The 24,106-nt window shown below is 46.4% G+C and overlaps 1 protein-coding gene across 1 annotated transcript; it reads left to right on the forward strand.

The window, feature by feature from the left end:
- Positions 1 to 5,093: 5,093 nt before the first annotated feature.
- Positions 5,094 to 19,656, forward strand: PRR23E (PRR23 family member E). Its single transcript, XM_087866634.1, has 2 exons — positions 5,094 to 5,260; positions 18,849 to 19,656. Exons 1-2 carry the CDS (start codon positions 5,094 to 5,096, stop codon positions 19,654 to 19,656), a joined length of 975 nt encoding a protein of 324 aa, XP_087722760.1.
- The last annotated feature ends 4,450 nt before the right edge of the window (positions 19,657 to 24,106 follow it).

The raw sequence follows: 24,106 nt of genomic DNA on the forward strand, positions 1-24,106 counted from the left end.
CCATCTGCTGGGAGCGCAGTCAGCAGATAGCCTTCAGATGAGAACCCCTCAGGGATGGCATCAGAGGCAAAGAGCCATCCAATCAAGAACAGACCCTACCCAAGGCTATACACATCCAATGACTGGGGGACGCAGGGTTCAAAATCACCGAGACAGCTCTGATGGGCTCCCTGTGGGCCAGCATCACAGCTTGCCCTCTGTCTGCCCAGTCTTGCTTCATTCCCCTCTCTTCTATGGAAGTGGTCCCAGAAGCCAGCTTCCTAGAGAATCCAACATGTAACAATGATGCTATGGGGAAATGTCCCATTCCCAGTAGCAACAGAAAGCATAAAATAACAAAGGATTTCATAGAGACTTTCATAGAAAAAATTAAAAGCAGGGCAGATAGTCCTGGTTCAGGACAATGGACTGCCAAAGGCTAGACTTGCCTCTTCTTGTGCTATATCCATACTGATAATGAAAATATTCAACAATTTAGAAGAAAAAGGACCATCCCCTTTGCAAATAAGCAGGAGACTCCGTGATGGACCTGAAACTGTGAGGAATCTCCCAAACGGACAAAACTGACACCCAGACAGGGTAAGGGGTTTGTGCCAGAATGGAGGAACACAAGCAGGGGTCAGCAGCTGTTGGGGGATGCCGATGCCATTCTTAACCCCCACTTGAGGAGGGAGGGGCTAGGAGACTAATTTTCAGGAATTTCTAAAAGCTGTCATTAAAAAACACCAAACAAACACTATCAGTAATACCACTGGGGAGATAAGGACTACCACTTTATCTATAAAACAAAGGCAGAGGGTTATGAAAAAATAGAGATTGTGGAAATGAAGTATGTACTATTTCATGTGAAAGACTAATAGATGGGGCACACCGCAGAACAATGCAGCACAACAGAATGAAATTGATGGAAAGTTTGAAAGAACAGTTACTAGGGGACATTGACTCTAGAAGTTTTAATATCTATCTAGTAGGGATTCCTTAATGGAAGGATAGAAGGGCTAGATAAGAAGCAATATATTCAAAAAACAAGATGGAGAACCTGTTGAACCAAAGAAATAAATTAATCTTCAAATTGAAGACACACCAGTGTAGAGAAGAGCAGACCACTGTAAAACAAGGAATTAGACACATAATGGTAAAATTTCATTACACCAAGGATGACAACCCAATCCTGATAGTTGCCAGCAAAATACATGGAGTATCTACAGAGAACGAGATTCAGATGAAATCAGCAAAAATGAAGAGAAGAAATTAAAGAATGGTGTCTTTCAAGCACCAAGACAAAGTAACTCTGAACCCAGCTTTCTATACCTAGCCACACTGTCAGCAAAGGCTGAAAATGAGGTGAAGGTGTTTTCACATATACAAGTATTCTAAGAAGTTTGCCACTCTCACAGATCTCTGAAAAAATTAATAAAGCAGGTACTGGAGTAATGACAAAAAATCCAGGAGGAAGTTGTGAAAGATAAGAAGCAGTGGTGAGCAGACACATACATTAAAGGTATTTGATTTACAGAAATATTGATCGATGGGGCGCCTGGGTGGCACAGTCGTTAAGCGTCTGCCTTCGGCTCAGGGCGTGATCCCGGAGTTCTGGGATCGAGCCCCACATCAGGCTTCTCTGCTAGGAGCCTGCTTCTTCCTCTCCCACTCCCCCTGCTTGTGTTCCCTCTCTCGCTGGCTGTCTCTCTGTCACATAAATAAATAAAATCTTAAAAAAAAAAGAAATATTGATCGAAAATAGTTTGGGATATGTGAGAAAAGCAGAGAGGGGTAAAATGATGCTAAGAAAATAGTCTCTGTTGAGGAAGAATAATGGTATTGATTCACTCAATTAAGGGTGGCAAATGTGAATGGATTAGACATGTCTATTAAAAGGCAAAGACTGACAGGTAAACATTAACACACAAGAAGGAGGGTATGGTAGTAGTACAGGACAAAATAAAACACAAGGCAAAAACCATTTTAAAGAAGCAAAGATAATGAATCGGTCATGTTCTAGAAGGGAACACCTGAAGGGTTAACAGAAGAGTGACCAGTGAAATGAAAGTTTATTTACAGAGGTATCGGCAGGCTGAAGTAACCAAGAGATGGCACAGCACCCAAGGACCAGCCTAGGTCTCCAGAGGATGGGGAGAGGGTGATGTTCTCAGGACCCAGGGCAGGTGTGGCTGGAAGAGGGGGCAGTGGCCGCAGTCTTTGATGAGCAACGCAGTTATGGATATCCCACAGCCCTGCAGGGAGAGACTGGGTGGTGAGCGAACCTGGAACTTGAGCTCACTCCCCTCCCACCCTCTGATCTCCTGGAAGCCAGAGAGAGCAGGGGTCAAAAAATGCACTCCATCCAAGGCCAGGCTCTGGGGCACCAAGCAGGGTAGAAAAGGGGGCATGCCATGCAATTAGAAAATCATCACCGAGATGTACATTTCATACATGAAAGGAACAACCACTGAAGAAATATCATGAGCGCAGCTCTTAGTATACGCAGTAACAAACTTGAAAATCTATAAAGCAAAACAGACAGAACTATGAGGGAAAGTGGGACAATACACATGGCTCTCTCATAAAGGATCCCACTGAGATGGTGAGAACATCGGAAATCTTCGTGATATGATCGAATAGTATCAATGAAAACAATAAAGCAAGATGTTACTAATTAGATGGGAGTTTCTAATGATAACAGTGGAGCTGGTGAGAGGGGGTGAATGAAAGGATTTTGAGAGACTAGTATATTTTGGGGAGAAAGAATACAGATGTTAGTTAACACTAGAATTTCAATTATATGTGTGTATGTGTTAATTTAAAGATAATGACTAGAAGAACAGAAATAAAAGATATAACTTTCAAGAAGGTAGAGAGGAAAAATGGAACAAAAAGAATTAAATGAGAAATGTCAGAATGGGAAAAGCAGCAAAAGTAATAAATAGAAAAATCAAACTGGGAAGAATAAATGCAAAAGGATTATATTAATCTATTAAAGGATAGGGCCCTCTTAAATTGGATTAAAACACAAAATTCAGCTACACTTTGTTTACAAAAGACGTACCCAAAATGGAATAAAGAGAAATGGGAAAAAGACAATAATACAAAAGATAGACCAGACAAATGTAGACAAAAAGAAAAGTGTAACCAAGTTATGTGGGAAGATGTAATTGAGGGTAATAGTGTTAAAAAGAACAAAGAAGCATACTTAATTTTGATAAAAGACACATTCCACCGAGAATAAATCACCTCCACTGGCCTAAAAAAGAAGCTTCAAAATATTTAAATAAATCCATAAATATGGGGGATTTAACAACACACACTTCTCAGGAAATGACAGATCAAGGAGAAAAATGAGAGAAAGGATGAAAGTGTCCGTTCTGCAGAGACTGGCAGTATTAGCACATGCACACGCCCTGCAGACCAGTGGTGCCCCAGGGAGGCCTGAGTCAAAGGCTGTAATCCCCATTCTGAAATGGGGGCAATAACCCCAGAGCCAGCTCAAACGTACGTGTAGCGCTAGGGAGATGGGAGATGGGCTCCTGCCTCTGCCAGCCTCATCTGTCTCCCCAACATGGAGGCTACCTGGTGGACCTCTGCGGGGGGAACTGGGGCAAGAAGGGACTGTCCCTACACTTTGTACCTTTCACCTTTCTCACGGTGCAACCAGCTCTTTCCTTTTGGGCTTTGGGGACCTAAGAGAGGTCTGAAAATATATACTTTAGGAATTAGCCTCACAATAGTGGCAGCCCACGTGTTCTAACAAATAACGAGGTTATTTCCTGGATCCCACTGGTTTAGTCATGGTGGGAGAGTGGATTGTCACAGCAGCACTTGCCTCCCAGGGGGAGTGGGCATGAGATGGGGTCCTAGGTCAGGGCAGAGCCCCTTCCCAAGTCCAGGGTCAGCGGGTGTGGCTAGCAATTTTACATTCCTAAATCGGAATGATTTTTAGGGAAGTTACCCCCAAATTGTAGAAACTTCAGGCCTGACAGATGCCTGTTGAGCACATCATGCCCTTCTTAAAACTCTGCAGTGACTGCCCCTTGCAGGACAGAGACCAGCCAGAGGGCCTGGGAGGTGAGCATCCTGCTGGACAAGCTCCACACGCTGCCTACTTCCTGCTCCATTCGTACTGGGCCCGTGGGGTCCTGAAAAGGGTCTTCTGGGGCAGGTGGGTGGCGCAGTCAGTTAAGAATCTGACTCTTGGTTTCCACTCAGGTCATGATCTCAGTGTTGTGAGATGGAGACGCCACAGGGACTCTGTGCTCAGCGGGGAGTCTGCCTGAGAGTCTCTCGCTCTGCCCCTCCCCCACTCATGTTCTCTTCTCTCTCTTTCTCTCTCTCTCAAATAAATAAAAAAATCTTAAAAAAACAAAACAAAAAAAGAGGTCTGCTCCTCCCCTAGGGCCTTGTTAGATAGGCTTCCCTCTGCCCATAAGGCCCTCGCCCCCCGACCCCTTCTCCTAGTGAGGGTAATTCCCACTTCCCTTCAGACCCAGATCAAAGCTCCCTGGCTGGTCACCTTTCCCTAACCTCTGGTACCTAGATCAATTACATACCCTGGACCCTCCCCTTGCCAGCATCCAACACAATTCTGTTTGTACCTCTGTTTCTGAGATAAACAGATTATTGGATCAATCCAACCAGCTTCCTGGTTATGATTAAGTTAGGGGAGGTGCACCATTTGATAGTGGACTCTGAAACTATATTCTCCTTCGAGTCACACCTGGTCAAAGCACCTTTCCCACCCCCTGGCCCCCAACCTTTCTCAATCCTGCCTGGTATGTCTGGGCCCCTCTATCCCTAGGTGAGAGCAGCAGTGTAGGGCAGAGGCCATCACTCTTCGGAGCTCACAATGCCCCAGTGGTGGTCACCTCCCTGTCCTGGAATGTTCAAGGCCAATGCTTCCAAACAAAGAGCCCAAAAAGGACATCCTAGGACATCAGGCATCAGACAGGTAGTGAGCAGATCTTGTCTGATGGGTTCAGATGTGGGATCCTTTTTGGATGAAGGGGTAATCTAGTCTGGACAGAGGGCCACTGACCTTTCCCTCCCATAGCCCTGATCCCCTGCTGTGTCTCCCCTTTGCTCAGCAGTTCCCTCTCCACATGCCCCTTACAAGACTTCCCTCTATTCCCTCCCCCTCTTGGCTACCTGCTCAGCTCTCCCCCCTGCATCTGCCCCCACCCAGGCTTCTACCAGGACAACAAAGACTCCTTTCCTGGAGACCCCATCCTACAAATGGTCCTCAACACCCTCAGGGGCCCTTGTGTAGGTAGGTCTGGTATCCTGGCTACTTGCCTCTCTACCTCCTACCCTGGTCTACAAATTTGAGGGTTGGGGTGTTTTGCCAAGTTTTCTCCAAGCTCCCCTTTATGCCCCAACAATGCACTGAAAAGCATTTATCTCCATAGCTCGTGAAACAACACGTGAGATCAAACTTTTTATGATTTACCAAATTAATTGGTTAAAGCCAATCTTCCACTCCTTCTTAAACTTTTATTTTCTTTATTAGTGAACAGAACATCTTTTCATATGTTAGATGGCCTCTCAGTCCTCAAACAAACCTCGCATGGGGCACCTGGGTGGCTCAGTTGTTAAGTGTCTGCCTTCAGCCCAGGGCGTGATCCCAGGGTCCTGGGATCGAGCCCTGCATCAGGCTCCCTGCTCTGCTGGGAGCCTGCTTCTTCCTCTCCCACTCCCCCTGCTTGTGTTCCCTCTCTCGCTGGCTGTGTCTCTCTCTGTCAAATAAACAAATAAAATGTTTAAAAAAAAAAAAGAAAGAAAAAACCCCGCAGGCATGCAGCAGCCCCAGCCGCCATGGCGAACCTCTGGTCTGCCAGGGAATTCAACATGTAACCAGCTTTGTCATGGAGCTGCTTTCTGAGTCACTGACCCCACATGAGGTGCCCACCTCATACCCACTCACTCACATGTAGGTGCCCTTTGGCAGTCTTCTCTTAATGGGGCATCTCCCTCCAGCTGCCCCAGTATCTTCAATCTGGCCTTGGGACTTCTCCAGCTTTGATCCTCGAATGGGAAACCAGCACCTGGCCCCTTGGCCTCTGGTGTATTTCCTTACCCCGTAGGACCCCACCCCCATACTCCTCAGTGCCTCCAGCTCTGAGCCACTACATCCAGACTGCATCTTAAACTACTAATGACAGCTCAAGATTCCTTGTAAAAACAAGGATAAAACAAAAGTGGAGCCCAAAGTGTTGTGAGTGTACTTCTGGGTTCTGAAGTTTAAATTAAGCTGAAGGAACTCACCTTCATTTTAAGGGTATGAAGGAAGGAGGCTGGGCAGCCAGCCTGAAAAGGGGGTTTTAAGGCAGGGTCTGTAGGCCCTTCTTAAGGAGGAGGCAGAGAGCAGAAGCTCTTCTTATGAGCTGTTCCCTCAAATCCACAGGAAGAGGGGGCGGAGGGATGAGGACAGCTCTTGCTTCAGATGGGGCCCGAAGCCCCATGGGGAGGAGATGACTGTGCTGACAGGACCCCGAGTCACTGTTCGTGGCTGGATCATCCTTGCGGTTTGGGCCATTCCCTCCGCGCGTGCTGAGTATTGGGCTATCTCTACTCACTTCTCATTCTTTTTTTTTTTTTTTTAAGATTTTATTTATTTATTTATCTGAGAGAGAGGGACAGACAGCCAGCAAGAACGGGAACAGAAGCAGGGGAGTGGGAGAGGAAGAAGCAGGCTCATAGCGGAGGAGCCTGATGTGGGACTCGATCCCAGAACGCCGGGATCACGCCCTGAGCCAAAGGCAGACGCTTAAGGACTGCGCCACCCAGGCGCCCCTCACTTCTCATTCTTGGGGAGGGATTCCTCTATTGGGGTTGAGTTTCTCCTCCAGCTCCTCAAAATTTTCTTCCAAGCTTCATTCTCCTGGTGAGTCTTTCTCCAGGGCGGTATTTGCTAGAGATGATTCCAGTTTGGCATATTATTTTTGAACAGACACCAGGTTCATTCAGGATTTCTGAATGAGAGACACAAGGTTTTAGAAAAACTGCATTTTCTCTTATGGAGTCAGCTTTCAACCAACTGTGCCCATCTGAGTGAACGTGCGGACCGTGAGGGATGAAAGCTGCGGGCAGGAGGACAACCGCTCCCCAGCCCCAGGCCCCAGGTCTGGGGCAGCCTCACCAACACTTCCACTGCTTCCCAGGGGTCAGGGTGGAGCCATGGCTCCATCGGGCACCATCGGGGTGGAGAGGCTGCCGGTGCTCTGCCTGTTATCCAACCCACACACGACAACTGGGACCCTCTGTGGGGCTGGTCATGGAGGAGAACTCAAACATTCACAGCTATTCTCTCTCTTTTTAACATTTTTTACCAGGAAAAAACTTTCAACGGGGTGTCTGGGTGGCTCAGTTGGTTAAGCGTCCAACTCTTGGTTTCAGCGCAGGTCATGATCTCAGGGTCTTGAGATTGAGCCCTGCATCAGGCTCCACACTGGGCTCTGCTTAAGATTCTCTCTCTCCCTCTCCCTTTGCGTCTCCCCCCTGCTCACATGGGCTCTCTCTCTTAAAAACAAAACAAAACAAAACAGAGCCTCTAAACATGAGAATAAGTAGAAAGAACATCCGTGCTTCATTGTCTGAATTCAACAAGCATTGATGTTTTGCCGTATTTGCCTTCCCTTTCTCTCTCTCTGTCCCTCTATCCACGTACACACTGCTAAACTACTGAAAAATACAGAAATATTGGGATACACCAGGAGGCATCTCTAAGAAATCAGGATGCTCTCTCACATTCACACATACCATTGTCTTACCTGCAACAGTGATCAGTTCCATCATAGCACCGATACTTATTTTACTCCATATTCAGATCTGCATAAATCACCTCAGAGTACATTTTACAGATTAAAAAACACCCTAGGATCAATCAATAATGATGCATTGCAGTTGATTGTTATACCTATGGACTAAGATGCATTTTTAAATTCTCTTTTAATTTAGATTAGTCTAAATATATCCCCCTTTTTACTTTCTACTGCAAAATAGCATATATAAAGTGCATTAATGTTAAGTGTACCCCTCAATGAATACATTTTATTGAGATTTAATTCATATGCCATATAATTCACCTTTGTAGACTATACCATTCAATGGTTTTTTATTATATTCAAAGCTTGTGCTTGTGAATCACCACTACCTAATTTCATAACATTTTCATCACCACAAAAAGAAATTGCATACCCACTAGCAGTCCCTCTCCCTTCCCCCCCGCCCCCAGCCCCTGGAAACCACTGATTTAATTTGTCTTCTATGGATTTGCCTGCTCTGGACATTTCATATAAATGCATGGCTTCTTCCACGTAGGGTAATACTTTCAAGGTTTGTCCATGTTGTAGCATGTATTAGATTTCATTCCTTTTTGTGGTTGCACAATATTTTATCATATGGACGTATTTTGTTTATCCACTCATGACTGGTAGACATTTAGGTTGTTCACTTTTTAGCTACTATGAATAATGCTGCAATGAACATTCATGTACAAGCTTTTGTGTGGCCAGATGTTTTTGTTTCTCTTGGGTATAAACCTAGGAGAGGAATTAGTGGGTCATATGGTAACTCTATAATTAACTCAGTGAGGAAGTGGGGAACTGTCTTCCACAGCAGCTGCACCATTTTACATTCCTACCAGCAATGTGTGGGGGTCCCACTTTCTCCACACCCTTAGCAGCCCTAGTTAGTGTCTTTTTAGTATAGCCATCCTGAGTGGCTATGACATGCTTTTGGTTCATTTGCATTTCCCGAAGGACCAATGATGTTGAACATCTTTTTAGAAGGTGATTGGCCACTTTTATATCTTTTTTGAAGGGTTGTCTATTCAAATCCTTTGTCCATTATTAAATTGGGTTTTTTTGCTTCTTATCGTTGAGCTGTAGGAGTTTTAAAGAATCTATTCTAGATAAATGTCCCTCAGCAGATACATGATTTATAAATATGTTCTCTCTGTGGATCTTTTCGTTTTCTTGATGGTGTTCTTTGAAGCACAAAACAATTTAATTTTGATGAAGTCCAATCTATCTTTTGTTCATTGCTTGCTTGTGTGTTAGGTGTCATATCCCAGAAATCATTGTCTAATTCCGAAGTCATCCAGATTTACACTTATATGTTCTTCTAACAGTTTAATAGTTTGGCTCCTACATACAGGTAAAAATTTTCTTCTGAGCACCGCTTTCACTAAAACCCATTTTGTTTTCATTCATCTCAAAGTATTTTCTAATTTCCCTTGTGATTTCTTCTTTGACTCACTGGTTATTTAGAAGTGTGTTGCTTAATATCCACATATTTGTGAATTTTCCAAATTTCCTTTTGCTGTTGATTTCCACTTTTAGCCCAATGTGGTTGAAGAACATGCACTGTATGAATTCAGTCTTTTTAAATTTATCGAGATCTGTTTCATGGTGTAACAACCGATTGATCCTGGAGAACTTGAGAGGAAAGTGTGCTCTGCTACTGTTGTGTAGAGTGTTCTACAGATTTCTGTTAAATCTGCTTGATTACGAGTTTTGTTCACATCTTCTGTTCTCTTATTGGTCTTCTGTCTAGTTATTCTATTATTAAAAGTGAGGTATCAAAGCCTCCTATTATGGTTGAACTGTTTACTTCTCCCTTTAATTCCATCGCGTTTTGCTTCCTATATTTTGGGGCTCTGTTGTTATGGGCATATATGTTTATAATTGTTGTATCTTCTTGAGGGATTGAGTCTTCTATCATTATAATATGTCCTTCTTTGTCTCTAGTAAACATTTATGTCTTAAAGGGCTTTTGTCTGGTATTAGTATAGCTGTTCCAACGATCTTTTGTTACTGTTTGTATGGTATATATTTTTCCACCCATTTACTTTCAAGTTATTTGCGTCTCTGAATCTAAAGTATATCTCTTGTACACAGAATATAGTTGGATCATGTTTTTAAATTTTAAAAATCGATTCTGCCAACCTTCCCCTTTTAATTGAAATGAATAATCCATTTACATTCATTGTAACCAGTATTGTGGTAGGATTTATGTCTGCTATTTTGCTCTATGTCTTATGTTTTATTTGTTCCTCTAGTCCTCCCTTACTGCCTTCCTTTGTGTTAAATATATATCCTCCACTGTACCATTTTAATTTCCTTGTCATTTCTTTTACTATTTTTTTGGAGTGATTTTCTTAGTGGTTACCCAGGGGTTACAATTAACACCTTTAATTATAATAATCTAGTTTGGATTCATATGGATGTCATTTCAATAATATATAAAACTTTGCTCCTATAAAGCTCTATTCCCTCCCCCCTCCCTTATGCTATTATTGCCATAGAAATTATACATTTATATGTCCCCATCAACAGAGATTTATAAGCATTGCTTTCTGTAGTTGTTTTTCAAAATGGATGACAGAAAGAAAGAGCTATAAACAAAAAATATATTTGTACTATCTTTTATATTTACCCACATAGTTATATTTACTGGTGCTATTTATTTCTTTGTGCATATTTGAGTTACCATCTAGTGTCCTTTCATTTCAGCCTGAAGGACTCTCCTTAGTATTTCTTGTAGGGTAGGTCTTCTAGCAATGAATTAGTTGTTTTGTTTATTTCGGCATTTGTTAATTTATTCTTCATTTTTGAAGGATAGTTTTGCTGGACATGGAATTCTTGATTTATAGTCCTTTTTTCACCCTAGAACTTTAAATATCCCGTCTCATTGTTTTCATGATTTCTGTTAATCTTATTGAGGATCTCTTGTATATAATGCGTTACTTCTCTTTTGCCACTTTCAAGATTTTCTCTTTGGTTTTGGCTTTTAATAGTTTGATTATGATCTGGCTAAGTGTGGATCTCTTTGAATTTATTCTACTTGGGCTTCATTGAGCTTTTTTTTTTTTTTAAAGCATTTTTCACATTTTCCCCGGAAACTCTTTTTTTTTTTTTTTTAAAGATTTTATTTATTTATTTGACAGAGAGAGAGACAGCCAGCGAGAGAGGGAACACAAGCAGGGGGAGTAGGAGAGGAAGAAGCAGGCTCCTAGCGGAGGAGCCTGATGTGGGGCTCGATCCCAGAACTCCGGGATCACGCCCTGAGCCGAAGGCAGACGCTTAACCGCTGTGCCACTCAGGCACCCCTTCATTGAACTTTTTGAATGTGAAGTTATTTTTCATCAGATTTGTTAAGTTTTCAACCATTATTCAGATATTTTTTTCTACTTCTTTTTTGCTCTCCTCTCTCTCAGTAACTCCTATGTCAATGAATTTTATATATTTAGATGTACATATAATCACAGCTCAGACCAATATGTAAATTATCCCCAGCCTTAGGAAGGTTCCCATGTGCCCCTTCCTATCAAATTACCCACCCTCACACAGAGAGTAACTTCTATCCTAATTTCTATCACTATAAATTATCTTTTGCCTGTTCTTGAATTTTATATAGTTGCAATAATATAGCATGAACTTCTTTATGTCTGGCTTTATTTATGCATTTTACTATTGATAGATATTTGAGTTTTTTCAATTTTATCTTTTGTGGGTAAATATTCTTAAACCATAAACTTAATTATAAACTATTCTTAAACTGTAAACATAAACTATAAACATTCTTGTAGATATCTTTTGTGGACTCATGCAGTCATTTTTTGATTTCTGGATTATAGAGTACTGGCAGAAAGTTTTCCAAAGTGTTATTTCAATTTAAAGTCCCACCATCAATTTTTAAAGTTCCAGTTCCTCCACGTGCCTATCAGCACCAAATAATGTCAGTCTTTTTGATGTTAGCCATTCCAGTGGGTGTATAGTGGTATCTTATTTAAGTTGCATTTCCCTGATGACTAATGATGTTGATCACACATTCGTGTGCCCAACGGTCAGTTGAATATTCTCTTCGTCAAGTCAAACCCATTTCTAAATTAAGCTGTATGTCTTTTTCCTATTGATTTGTAGAAGTTTTTTTGTGAATTCTGCATACATATTGTTGGTTGGATATATATATTATGAACATCTTCCTCCAGTCTGTAATATGTCTCTTCATTCTCTTTATGATGTCTTCTGATGATAAGTTCTTAATTTCAATGGAGTCAAGTTTAACAATCTTTCTTTTTCAAATAGTAATTTTTGTTTATTACTTAAGTAATCTTTGCCTACCCCAAAGTTATGAAGTTATGCCCTGTTTTTTACTTTTTATTTTAAAATAATTTTATACTTACAGAAAAGTTGCAAAAAACATAGTTTGCCTAAACTCTTCACTCAGCTTTCTCTAATTTTAATATCTTATATAACTACAGTAACTTTATCAAAACTAAGAAATAAGCATTCTTTTTTTTTTCTTTTAGAAACTTTATTATTTTATGTTTGAGATTAGGTCTATGACTCCTTTCAAACTAATTTTGTGTATGGTGTGATACATGGATTATCTATTTCTGGTATGAATATCCATGTGCCCCAGCACCATTTATTGAAAAGTATTTCATGTATATATTGAATCATTGGCATTTTTGTTGAAAATCATGAGAGGTTTTGTTTATGGACTCAATATTTTGTTTCATTAAACTATATGTCTAGTCTTACATAAATACCATGCTGGCTTTTTTTGCTATAGATTTATAGTGGGTTTTAAAACCTGATAGTGTAAGTTCTCCTACTTTATTCTTATGTGAGTTTGTCTTGGCTATTTCCAGCATAATCCCAGTAGAAGTGTCAGAAATAGATTTTCTTGGTGATACTGGTGGCTCATTAATCAACATCATGAATGCTAAAGATGTTTAAAATTGAAGAAATAAACTTCAAATAGAAAGATCGCACCAAGTGTGTAGCCAAGCAAACCACCATGAAACAAAAATGAATCATAATTACATTCTAATGACATGCCAAAACACGAAGAGGTGAATAAACAATACAATTAATTAGCAGGGGAAAGGCACTATTTATAAAGAAAGAGAGTCTGATAAAAATCGCAAATCTCAGCAGCAAAAGTGGAGGCAAGAGGTTAATTAAACAATATTTTCAAATTGCTAAGACCAAGTAACTCTGGACCTAGAATTTTATACCCAGCCAAACTATAAATTAAAGAAAAACTGAGAATAAGATAAACTTTCATACATAAAAACTTCCCAAATTTTACCATGTATGGGTCCTTATAGAATGAATAACAGAACAGAAATCATACAGTTAAGTGAATTATATATTATAGAAGTTATAAAATAAAAATGTAAAAGGAAATGAATCCAGAAAGAACTTGTGGAAGTCATAAAGCAGGAGTGAACAGAATTGTTAGTGAAAGCTGATGAAAGTTAAATGTAAATAGCATTGATTTAAAAAATTAAATATCAGGATCAAACTAAGATTCCAAACATCAATACAGGACGTTAGGATATATGAAAGAATAATACAAAAATGGTACAAATAATCTTATATCCTTGGCTGGAGAACATAGTTATCGATTTGCTAATTTAATGTAACAATTATGAATGGATAAGATAATTTATTGAAAGATAAATACTAGCTGGTAATACTGATGACACAGTGAAAGCATGTATGATAATGGAGGTATCAGACAAAATAAAAATGAAAGTAAAAACCATTCTGAAGAATTAAGGGAAGTGTATCAGTCAAGGTTCTGGTGTGAAACATTTGAATGGTTCATTAAGGAACATTTAATGTTTCATGAGTGCACTATTTTCAGCAGCCTGGGAGGAGGTAAGGAAGCCAAGAAGGGATGGTAAAGTGCCCAGGGACTATGGACAGTGGGGAATCCTTGCCATTTCTGAGTCTGAAAGGGCAGGGAAGGGGCATCGACATGAGTACCCACAGGGAGCCAGGGCTCTGAGGGAGGGCTGCCTGATATGAGCTGTGACATTTTGTGCAGGATATAAAGGGTTTTGATAGGACATGTGAAAAGCTCAGCTTTATATATAAATTTTTGTGTGCATGCTAGCCCTGGGATTGTTGCAACTAGAAGCACAGAAGTTGGAGCAGTTCTACCCCATTACTAGTGATGTGGCCTCCTCTGCAAAATGGGGAAAGTGCTGGAGCCAGCACCCCGGCGTTAGCACCAATCCTAACAGAGTACACTTGGGCTATGCCCAGCCCTCCTCCTCAGTCGTGGGTGCGGTGAGTATAGGTAGTGACAGCTTCTGATCACTTGGGATGATCATTTGTGTCCTATATACGTTTTGCCATGTTTATTTTGGGGTTTCTCATGCTGTTCTGGAATTTATTTTAACCCCAGAAGAAAATGCAGCCTCACATTTTAAACAATTGGATTTTCTGGATCCTAATGGTTGTACGGTGGTGGGTCTCACAGGGTGACGTAAAGATGAAAAGAGCATTTAAAAAAAACACAAGATTTGGACAAGTAAATTGGAAGATCTAATGGGCTCTACTAAATGTTTCCTGAATTGAGCAGTATCCCATCTAGCGAGTAGTGGTGAGCTCTCAGGAGCTACAGGAAGGGATTTTTTAAAGGTAGAACAGGAAGCCGTAAACAGAAAAGGGATTATTTCAGGTGAGGACGGCGTTGGTTGTGAACAAAAGGGTTTTCCCAGGTGGGCTACCTCATCTTCCTTTGGGGGATGAGGAGGGCCCAAGTGACAGATTACCTTTTTGGTCCTGACCAGAAAATCCCTGGCTGACTAGTTAGAGATTACATTCCTGGGGGGTTGAAACAGCAGTTCAGTTACTTTTTAAGTCTTAGTTTGCTGACTTGGCCTAAGTGATGCCATTTTGGGGCCTGTGGTTTTCTTTTAACAATAGTTAATACACTTGAAGTGCTTAGAACAGAGCCTGCCAGAGTGCGGTTTCATTAAACTTTGGAAATTATGGAAATTTGGAAATTTGGGATTAGGATGTATATATTTGAATGACTGTACCTCACCAGGCATGCACACTCAGAACATTCAAACGGTCAAAGGCAGGACTGGACCTGCTCCACACGCAATGGCTTCTGACTAAAAATCTGCAATGGCTCCCACTGCTGTTGCATGGAGAGACCCACATCTCCAGCCACGAGAACGAGGCCCTGGAAGTTGCGGCCGCTTGCTGTCTGGCTCCATCTTCCCCCAGAAGGCAGGCCCTGCTCCAGCGTGCTCCAGCCTTTGTAGCAGGCCCTCTGGACCTTCACATCCTCTGTTCCCTGTCCCTGCAGCTCTTCCTCCTCCAACGCAGCTGAGGCTCGCCGCACTCAGCTAAAAGCTACAACCCCCCTGATCACTGCTCTAGGACGAGGGCATTTTCACACCCTGGTAACACCCTGCCCCTAATTCAGTTTAGCTCTGCCTTCCTTTCTGGGGTAAGCAAATGATCCAATCAACCCACCCTTGACTGCGTTCACACTCCCCTGACTGAATCCCAGGGGGAGAGTCCATTTCATAGGATCTCCTGAAGCCCAGGCCCACCCCCAAATGGCGCATGTTTCTATAAAAGAGCAGAAGAGTGTGCAGGAGTGAGAACGCTCAGGAAGGGCCGCCCGCCCTCAGCTGGGGCAGGGCGTCCATACATCCGCGGAGCACAGGAAGCCTGACCTGGGACCTGGGACTTGGGACCTGGGACCTGGGGCCGCAGTGCTGCCTGCAGAACCTAAATCCTCTTCAGAGACCATTTCAGCCGCTACTGTCAAAGCATCAGGGTTCCAGGGACTTCGCTGGAAGGAAATAGTCTAGGAAAATCAAGTGAGTATGCTGTGATAAAGAACAAATTTAGCCTGAGGGGTATGGGGTACAGGAGGGTCAATCGTTCCTGCAGTCTGGGCCTCGGAGAAGGGGGTTGAGTCCCAAATGGGTGTGATTCCCTGAAGATTCTTCCCTGGAGACCTTGATCCTAAGAACTTTGCCCCCAGCCCACCCCGGGGGTGGGCTTGGATCAGGCCAATCGGAAATGTCACCTGAGGGACACCCCGTGTGTCTGGATCACAGAAGGGGAACTCGCAAGCCAGGTTTTATGTTTTGATAGTTATCGCCAAATCGCACCACGAAGAGTAGTGTGTGCTCCTTTGACAACAAAACTGCATGAGCTTTTCTCCATAGCCTTTAAAATACCATCACAAGGCTTTATTCTTTATCAAATTAGTTATAAAAGTCAAAGTTTCATTCTTTTCAAAATTTGACTTTTCAAACATCTAAACATCCGGCAAAGCTGGACATTTTTACATCATAAATGACGAGCAGGGACTTACTCTGTGACTTGGCTTGTAGCTGCCCGTTGCCCGTTTTTATTGATGGTTCTTCATGTTCTCACTCTTGACTAGGAGGCATTTTGTTAGACAGATTATTGGCCCTTTTCTGCCGTATGTTGGAAATATCCCATTCATTTTGATTTTGAGCACACCAATTTTGGATTTTTATTTTTGAACTAGATATTTCGTTTTCAAATCTAAATATTTTCTGGTTTTAGTATCATGCGAAATGGCTCCTCCATCATATTCCGTTTTTGAGAACACTCCAGGGAATTTCTGAGCATTAATTCTATGGAGGTTGCTCTGAACCCGCATGGGATGCCAGTGTCAGAGCCCACAAGTTCAGGGATACGAGCCAGTATGGTTTCCTGTTTTCCTTCTAGAGCCCTCTATTGGGCAGCTGCAGAAACGGGCTCCTCCTCAGGGCTGGCTGGCCAGTTACTTGGGACTTTCCCAACATAGTCCAGGCTTCCTCAGGCCCCTTTCTGGGAGGTGCTCCTGCGTCTCAGGCCCGGAGTGAGGGTGGCTTTGCATCAAGGCCCTGGGAGCTCGGGTCTGCTGGTCCCTAGCTGGCGTTGGCTGGGCCCCTCCCCCTCTGGTCCCTGCTGGCATGGAGGACACATCAACCTCCCTTCTTGTCTCTGGCTGTCCCTCTGCCTCCTTTAAATCCCTAAAGAGGACCCTCTGTGGGGCTGCTGCCCCTATTCAGCCCCAGGCCCCCTCACCCCCTTCTTGTCAGGAGGGGATGAGTTGTTTCTTCAGCCACACATTTTCTTTTCAAGATTTTATTTGAGAGAGAGAGTGCAAAAGCAGGGGAAGGGTCAGAGGGAGAAGCAGACTCCTTGCTGAGAGGGGAGCCCGATGCGGGACTCCATCCCGGGACCCCAGGATCATGACCCGAGCTGAAGGCAGACGCCCAACTGACTGAGCCACCCAGGAGTCCCCAGCCACACATAGTAGGGATGATGAGACAAGCCTACCCCGTGCCCTCCCCAGCAATTCCAGCTCATAACATCAGGGCCACACCTGCTTCCCAGGCCCCACCGGGAAAGAGCACTGAGCCTTGCTTCCCTCCGATCTGTCCTTCAGCCTGGGCACCAGGAAGGAGGAGGAAGGCAGCTCTCAGACCTCGTTTCCCCAGTGACTCTTCTCCTTCCCCGGGTGGGGGAGAGAAGGAGTAACTCTGATCACATGGTGCCCACCCAGACTGAACTCGGCCTTTCTCCCTAAACACCCCAGTGTCCCTGTGCCAGTGACCTGGTTCTTGGTCCACCGTTGCTCGGGCCAGAACGGGAGCGCCAGCCTGGAATCCTCCCAGCGGTGCTCCCTTAGCCCCCATCAAGCCACCAGCTCTGTCATCCCGGCCTCCCAAACACATCTTGGACGGGCCTGCTTCTCTCCATCTGCCTTCTCTCCTCCAGCTCCAACACTACCATCCCTCAATCTGTCCTAGCTTGTCTTCCTTCTTTGGGCCTGGAGGTCCTGCCTGGGGTCCACTCTCTGATTTACAGAGGCTTCTGGAACGTGAAGCTGGTTATACCGCCTCTCTAGACTGCATGTTTTCCTGCTGTCCTGTGTGCAGGAGGGTCTCGGCAGGCATTCACGGGGACCCTCATGGTCTGCCCACCCTCTTTTCCAGAGCCCTCACCTGCTCTGGGCTGTGCTCAGCTGCTGGCTCCCACCATTGCTGAGAGCGCAGGGGAGACCTGACTGGTCTCTTTCTTGTGCGGGATCATGTGCAGCCAGCTCGTGTGTGTTGGGTGCCGCTCCTCTGCTGTGTTTAAACCCACCTTTACAGCTGCTCTGGCCCCTCGGGACCCCAGGAGCTTGGACCACACCAGCCTTTGCTCCTTGAGGTGCTGGGGGCTGGCTGTTTCCTCCTAGCTACCAGCCTCTCGACCATCTGTGCACTTTATGCCACTCTGGACGGCCACAGCAACGACTGGGCACCAGTTATTACTTCAGAAACTTCTCCAAATTGTAAGGAAATTCCTCGGGGCATCGGGGGGGGGGGGAACTTTGTTACATGGAGAAGTAGCTGAGACTGCTAGTGTGTCCTCTCCTGGCCCTGCTGGGCCCCTGGACTATCTCTTTACTTCCTTTATACTAATTCCTCGTTGGGCTGCATGTGGCTGCTGATTGTGCCATTCAGAACATTCCAGAACATTCCAGCAGAAAACTGGGAGTATGGCCTCATGTTTTGCACCCTTCGGAGGAAACTGTTTGGGGGAAGACCCTGGTTTGTGGAGAGGAGGTGCAGGGAGAGGGGACAAGGATGGAATTCTTCAGGAACTTGCTAAGCAGACCCCACTGTCTGGTGGCTTACTGTGTATTTCGGATTTTTCTGTTCTGTTATGAATCAATTTAGAGACTATACCTAATTTTCTAATTCTTACTCCATGCCAGGTACTCAGTGAGCTTGGCCATTGGTATTTTTCGGTCTTTGCTCTCTGTGACCTGTACAGAGGGGGGTTATGAAAGACTGAATTGGGAACTTCTGATTGGATGTCATGAGTTCTAGCCCCATGCAGATGTCACAGACACCTCCTCTCGCACAGGGTCACTCAGTGCTGTCACGATAGTCCCTCTCTCCTCATCCTCCCAAGATGAACATGGCTCTGTGACCCCCTCACCTGGAACTTTTCCTCTCCTCCGATCCCCCTCAAACCCTTCTCCCTGCCCCATCTCTAACTCTGTTCACCCCACAGATACCAAGGAGCCACCTGGAGGTGCTGTGTGGTATCAGCCCAGGAGAGAAACGCCCGGCTGGCTGGCTTTGGAGCGCAGTTCTCATCCAAGATGGGAGCGAGTGCATCTACGGAACCAGCCAACCAGAGCATCCACCCCACATTCCAGATCCCCGAGGAAGACTGCGTGACTCCAGCTGTCCCAACCCCCTGGGCACCTGTGTACCCTGTCTGTGGCTTCTGTGCCTGTCTGGGAGTCCAGCCTGCAACTGACCCAACCCTCTGGACTGTCATGGGAGCCCCCTGTGCTGTCCACTCCTGGATGAGGTATACAGCCCTTTGGAGTTACACGTGGGCACCTTTTGTCAGTCCTTTCTGGATGGGGCTTGCCCCTCCAGCTGCACCAGTGCCTTCAGTCTGGCCGTGGGGCTTCTCCAGCTTTGATCCCCAAGTGGGGAGCCAGTCCCTGGCCACCATGACCTCCAGTGTATTTCCTTACCCCATGGGACCCCCACCCCCGTACTCCTCAGTCCCTCCAGCTCTGAGTGGGGATGCCTCTGGCCACTATCCCCAGGTGGAATGGCAGATTCGCGCCAGCTCAGCCTCCCCGGCTGCAGCGGGGGGACCGTCCAGAGGAGCTCCTCATTTGGAGAGGTGCCAAGCCCCTCCATCAGAATGGGCCTCCAGGTTTAGCCCTGGGGCACCTGCTCTACCCTGCAGCCCAGAACTCTGCCCTCTGCCCCCTTCCCCCATTGCAGACCCTCAGCCCGATCCCCGCTGTCCCCGCTCCCCTCGGCCACACTGCAAGGCCTGCCGCCGCCTCTTCTAGCTCCCAGGTGTTCTTGGGTGCCACCCACTGCAACACTTAGGGACCCGTGGGATCCAGTGAGTGCCATGGTGTGCTCTGCCTGTACGTCTGCCCTGCTGTAACGGATAGAGGAAAGCATCCAACCGTACAAGTTACTGAATGGTGACTATGTTCTTAAACTGTAAATGAATGTTAGTGTGTATCTTATTTTCCATACATTAGTATATTTGAAGATCTAGCCTTACCTGTATATGTGTAAGTACAGTTCATTTATGTTTTCAAATTTGTATTATCTGCTGTGTCCCACTTTTCTTTCCCAGTATTGCCTTCACTAAAGGAAGGAAATCTTGCCGCAGGTTTGTCTGTTTTATTAGAAGCTACTGTTGACTCGTCGATTCTCTTCTTGTGTCTTCCGAAGCGTCTCTTCACATCTTTATTTATCGTGAGCTTCTTGTTCGTTTTGCAGCTTCTCAAAGATGACACCCAATTCATTTTTCGCTTTCATTCTTTTCTGATATGCATTTTTACTGCTATAAATGTCCCTTTAAATGCACCACGTTAAGTGCACCCTGCGGTAGTGATACGTGGTATGCGTATTTTTGTATCTTTTTAAACAATCACCACTAAGTTGTTCTTGTTGTTCCAGACAAACCAGAATCCTCTCTGTGGTTTAAATGCCCCTTGCAGGTCTCTAGAATACCCCAATCACGATTCCGTTTGCTGCCACTGTCCCAGTAGACTACTAAGTACAGTGAGAGCTCGCGCATTAACGTGGACGTGGTTCGCTCCTGCTGTTCATCCGCGAACAGCATGGGGGCTCCCCTGAAAACTAGTTTCATCGAGCAGCACTCTGAACAAAACTTAAAAATCTCATAAGTAGCAGTGTTTTTTTATACGGACCCTGAAAGAGAGATCATTAAAAATATGTTTCTGGAATTTGAAATAATTGATTGGGTAGAAGGTGGACTTCACCTTGAAGAATGTGCCTCTATTCTCGGGATCTGCAGATGCCTGGAAAGTCCAGCCTGTGGTGGGGTGGCCATGCGGGCTTCCGAAGGGTGTGGAGGGGAGGGGGTCCGGGGCCGGAGCACCTGAGCTGGGGCGGCAGGGTGAGCTTGGCCGGGCCTCTTCCTCAGCGGAGGATCCACGTGCTGTGAGCCTTTCTTCACCCTGTGCAGTCCTCGACCTGGGAAGCGATTTCTCCCTCAAGAGTGGACAGCGTTCCCAGTGTCACACATGGGTCCCTGATCCCCAACTATTCTTTGACAGTCTGCACTGGGGACATCTGGACTTGACCACATCTGCCTCTGCGTCCCCAAACTCACCATGAAAGTTTCAGTTTTGCCCAGTGTATGGCGCAGGGGTTGAACAGAAGTCTCTGCTGCATTCCCAGGCCTGTAAAAGGAGCCACAAGCTCCTCACCCTATTTCCCCTCCTCTTAGGTTTCTGACTTGGTTTCCCCGGCCCTGCTCCACTACCTGCTGGCCCTGGGCCCCAGCCCTGCAAACAGGATGCCCTCCTTCGCTGGCAGCTACTTCTTCTTGGACGTGCTGGCCCGCCAGTCCTGGGGAAGCTGGCTTCCCCCACGGTCACTGCCAGCCTGTGCTGCCCCATCTCCCCTATGACACATCTCCCAAGGGCCAAGTGAGGACAACTCGGAGGGGCAGGGGTTAGGGTGGGCAAACCTCACGCTGGGCTTATGCACCGGTCCTTTTGCTCTGCTCTGCACCGAAGAACTAGGGCTCCCTGACAGGGTCAGCTGATGGGAGGCACTGGGGAGACCTTAGAGGGAGGGAAGAAGGGACAAAGCCAGGATTGTTCCTGCTCGGTCTGCTTCCCAGGTTCTAGCTCCCCCGGGCAGCCCCTTCTGAGGCCATTCTGATGCCCCGAGCTCCGGGTTCTGGTAGCATCCTTGCTCCCCTCATCATTCCCCTGAGAGTGGGGGCTTCTGGCTGTTGCCTTGCTGTCCCATAAGTCTTCTCAGCTCTTCCATCACCTGTGAAACCAGTTCTCTGAAACACATTCCCTTCGTTTATAAGACTTCCAGGGGCTTATTCCCTGGCAGACGGCTGCCCCACATGGAAATGCAAAGGGGGAGGCAGGAGGGTGAGGACCTGCACCCTAGACAGGATGCCGACTGGGGGAGGACAGGGCAGCCCCGCTGCAGTACGGGACTCCGGTCGGGAATCCCAGAACCTTCCTGCTCTCCTGGTATTACGTGGCTAGTTCGTATTTATTGCACGTGGAGTGTCAGGGTGGGAAAAAGTCGTGCAAGGAAGTGAGAAGTCAGCACAACTGGGCTGAGCTGCACAGCCAGCCTCTGGAGGGTGTGGCCACCATCCTGCCAGAGGCCACCAGGGGCATAGCTGCCACTGACAGGTGGGCTTCTTACTCATCTCCAGTTACAGAGACCACGGGGTGTCTCAGTGGGGGAGATCAGAGAGAAACCATGACTGGATTCGGGCTTTGGCTGGGTGGTTGGGAGGGGGAGTTCAGGAAGCAGGGGTCACTGCATGATTATTGCCGGAACGCGGAGAAAATTCCGTGATGGGCTTCTGGATAAATCGTATCTACATGGAGGGGAAACCAGCACGGAGACAGAAATCCACGTTAGCCGAGAGAAGGGGGCGTGGGTGTTTATTCTGGGCAGAGATGTGACTGTGGGGTGACTTGGCCTTCTCAGTCCAAGGGTGGTCTCAGAGGGATCTCAACCGAGGTTGGTGTTCTGTGAGGTTTTTGTCCCACAGACAACAGCACTGCCCAGATGGCTGCATCAGACCAGCTTCCAGAAGGCGGGGCTGCCCCTTTTCCTCTCTCAAGAGGGATCGTATAAGACATTTCTGAGTATGGCTTCCCCTGCTCAAGCCCCGGTAAGGCCCTGCATGGCCAGCTGGACCCAGCTCAGGCGCCCCTTCTCCAGGCCCACAGACCGACGGCAGCAATGCCAGCATCTGTGCCAGCTAACTTAACCTTCGCTGCAGCCCTGGTCGTGTGGCTGGTACTATTATCCCCATTTTCCAGATGAAGAAACTGAGGCACAAGGAGGTTAAGGCCTGAGCCAGGGCCATGCTCTAGAAAGTGGCAGAGCTGGGCCTCTGTGACAGGCTGGCTGGCTCCACATTCTGTGCTCCTGACCGTCACATGCCCCCCACCCCTGGTGCCCCAGACTCTCCTGTCCCTGAGACGCACCACTTTCTTCAGTTCTGTGCTTCTGTGTGTTGTGTCCACTGCCTTGAACGCCTTAGCTTTACGGTGATAACAGCGGTGATGGTGGCATCAGCTGAGAACCTACTGTGTGCCAGGTGCTGAGTTGGCACAAATCAGCCCTTGCAGGCTGCACCCCAGCCGGGGAGGTGGGGGTTCCACCGCCATTTCACAGATGAGGACGCCAAATCGCAAGGTGGTTACATGCTTGAAGTCCCCTCGGCCCAGCAGCCTGCAGTCCACTCCCGCTGCAGGACAGGCTTCGTTGTCACCACAGAGAGGCCCTCGTGCCGATCACCAAGTGCAGTCCCCTTGCCCCCGACCCCACGATTCCTACCCTCCTGCTGCTGTTCCTGGGTCTACCTCCCCGGCTGCTCTGGCAGTTTCTGGGGTAGGCAAGGGCCCCATGAGGGGTGTGAGCAGAGTGTAGGTGACAGGTTGTTAGGGGCGGGGCTTATGGGAGTAGGAAAAGGGCCTGCTGGAGGCCACAGCCTCGGGCTGGGGTGAGAGCAGGAAGCAGGGAGCAGGTGCAGGGACAAGGGCTGTAACTTCATAGACTCTGATGGCCAGTTTGAGCTGGACAGCCAGACAGATCGTCGGGGTCTCACTCCCAGGCACCAGCCTGGGCTGAAGGGTCAGAAGCAGTAGGCAGTGGCCTCCAACTTACAGCCGCATCCTTAAGAGCCAGGAGGGCTGGGTGACTGCTGGTGATGGTCTGACACTGAGCCCAGACTCAGGGGCACTTGTTGGCCTATTTAAGAATTCAGGTCTGGCCGGCAGCCATCCTTCTGTGAGAAAAGCCGCACTGCGGAATGGCTGCCACTTACGCCTCCTCCACCGGCTTCCTGAGGGTTAGCCGTGAGTGGTCAGTGTTGGAGCTGGTGACTCCCTAGTCTGTATAACATGCTGAAAGCAGGCTCTCCCCATCCCTGGGGAAGCCATCAGGGGCTCAAGGTCTGTGGATTGCCCCAAATCTGAAAGACCCCTTCCTCCCCCTCTCCTCCCTTAAGCCGCTCTCTGTCCAGCCCTAACGGGAAGGATGCTGGCTGCCAGATGTCGGCCACGGCACCACAGACACTGTATCTAGCTCACAGATGGGCATGGGAGCTGTCTTCCTCAAGAATATTTGTTTGCTAAGCTTCGGGATGCAAGGAGGAATCTGGTGTATCTCAGGATACCCAGGTGATGAGGCTGGATGTCAGCGTGCCTGCCAGTGCTTGTGCAAACGTAGGCAGGTTCGTCGCCAAAAAGAATCCGATTGCTGGCA

The sequence above is a fragment of the Ursus americanus genome, chromosome 14 (assembly GCF_024610735.1).
Source record: "Ursus americanus isolate L20-20 chromosome 14, mUrsAme1.1.p, whole genome shotgun sequence".
NCBI classification, from domain to species: Eukaryota; Metazoa; Chordata; class Mammalia; order Carnivora; family Ursidae; genus Ursus; species Ursus americanus.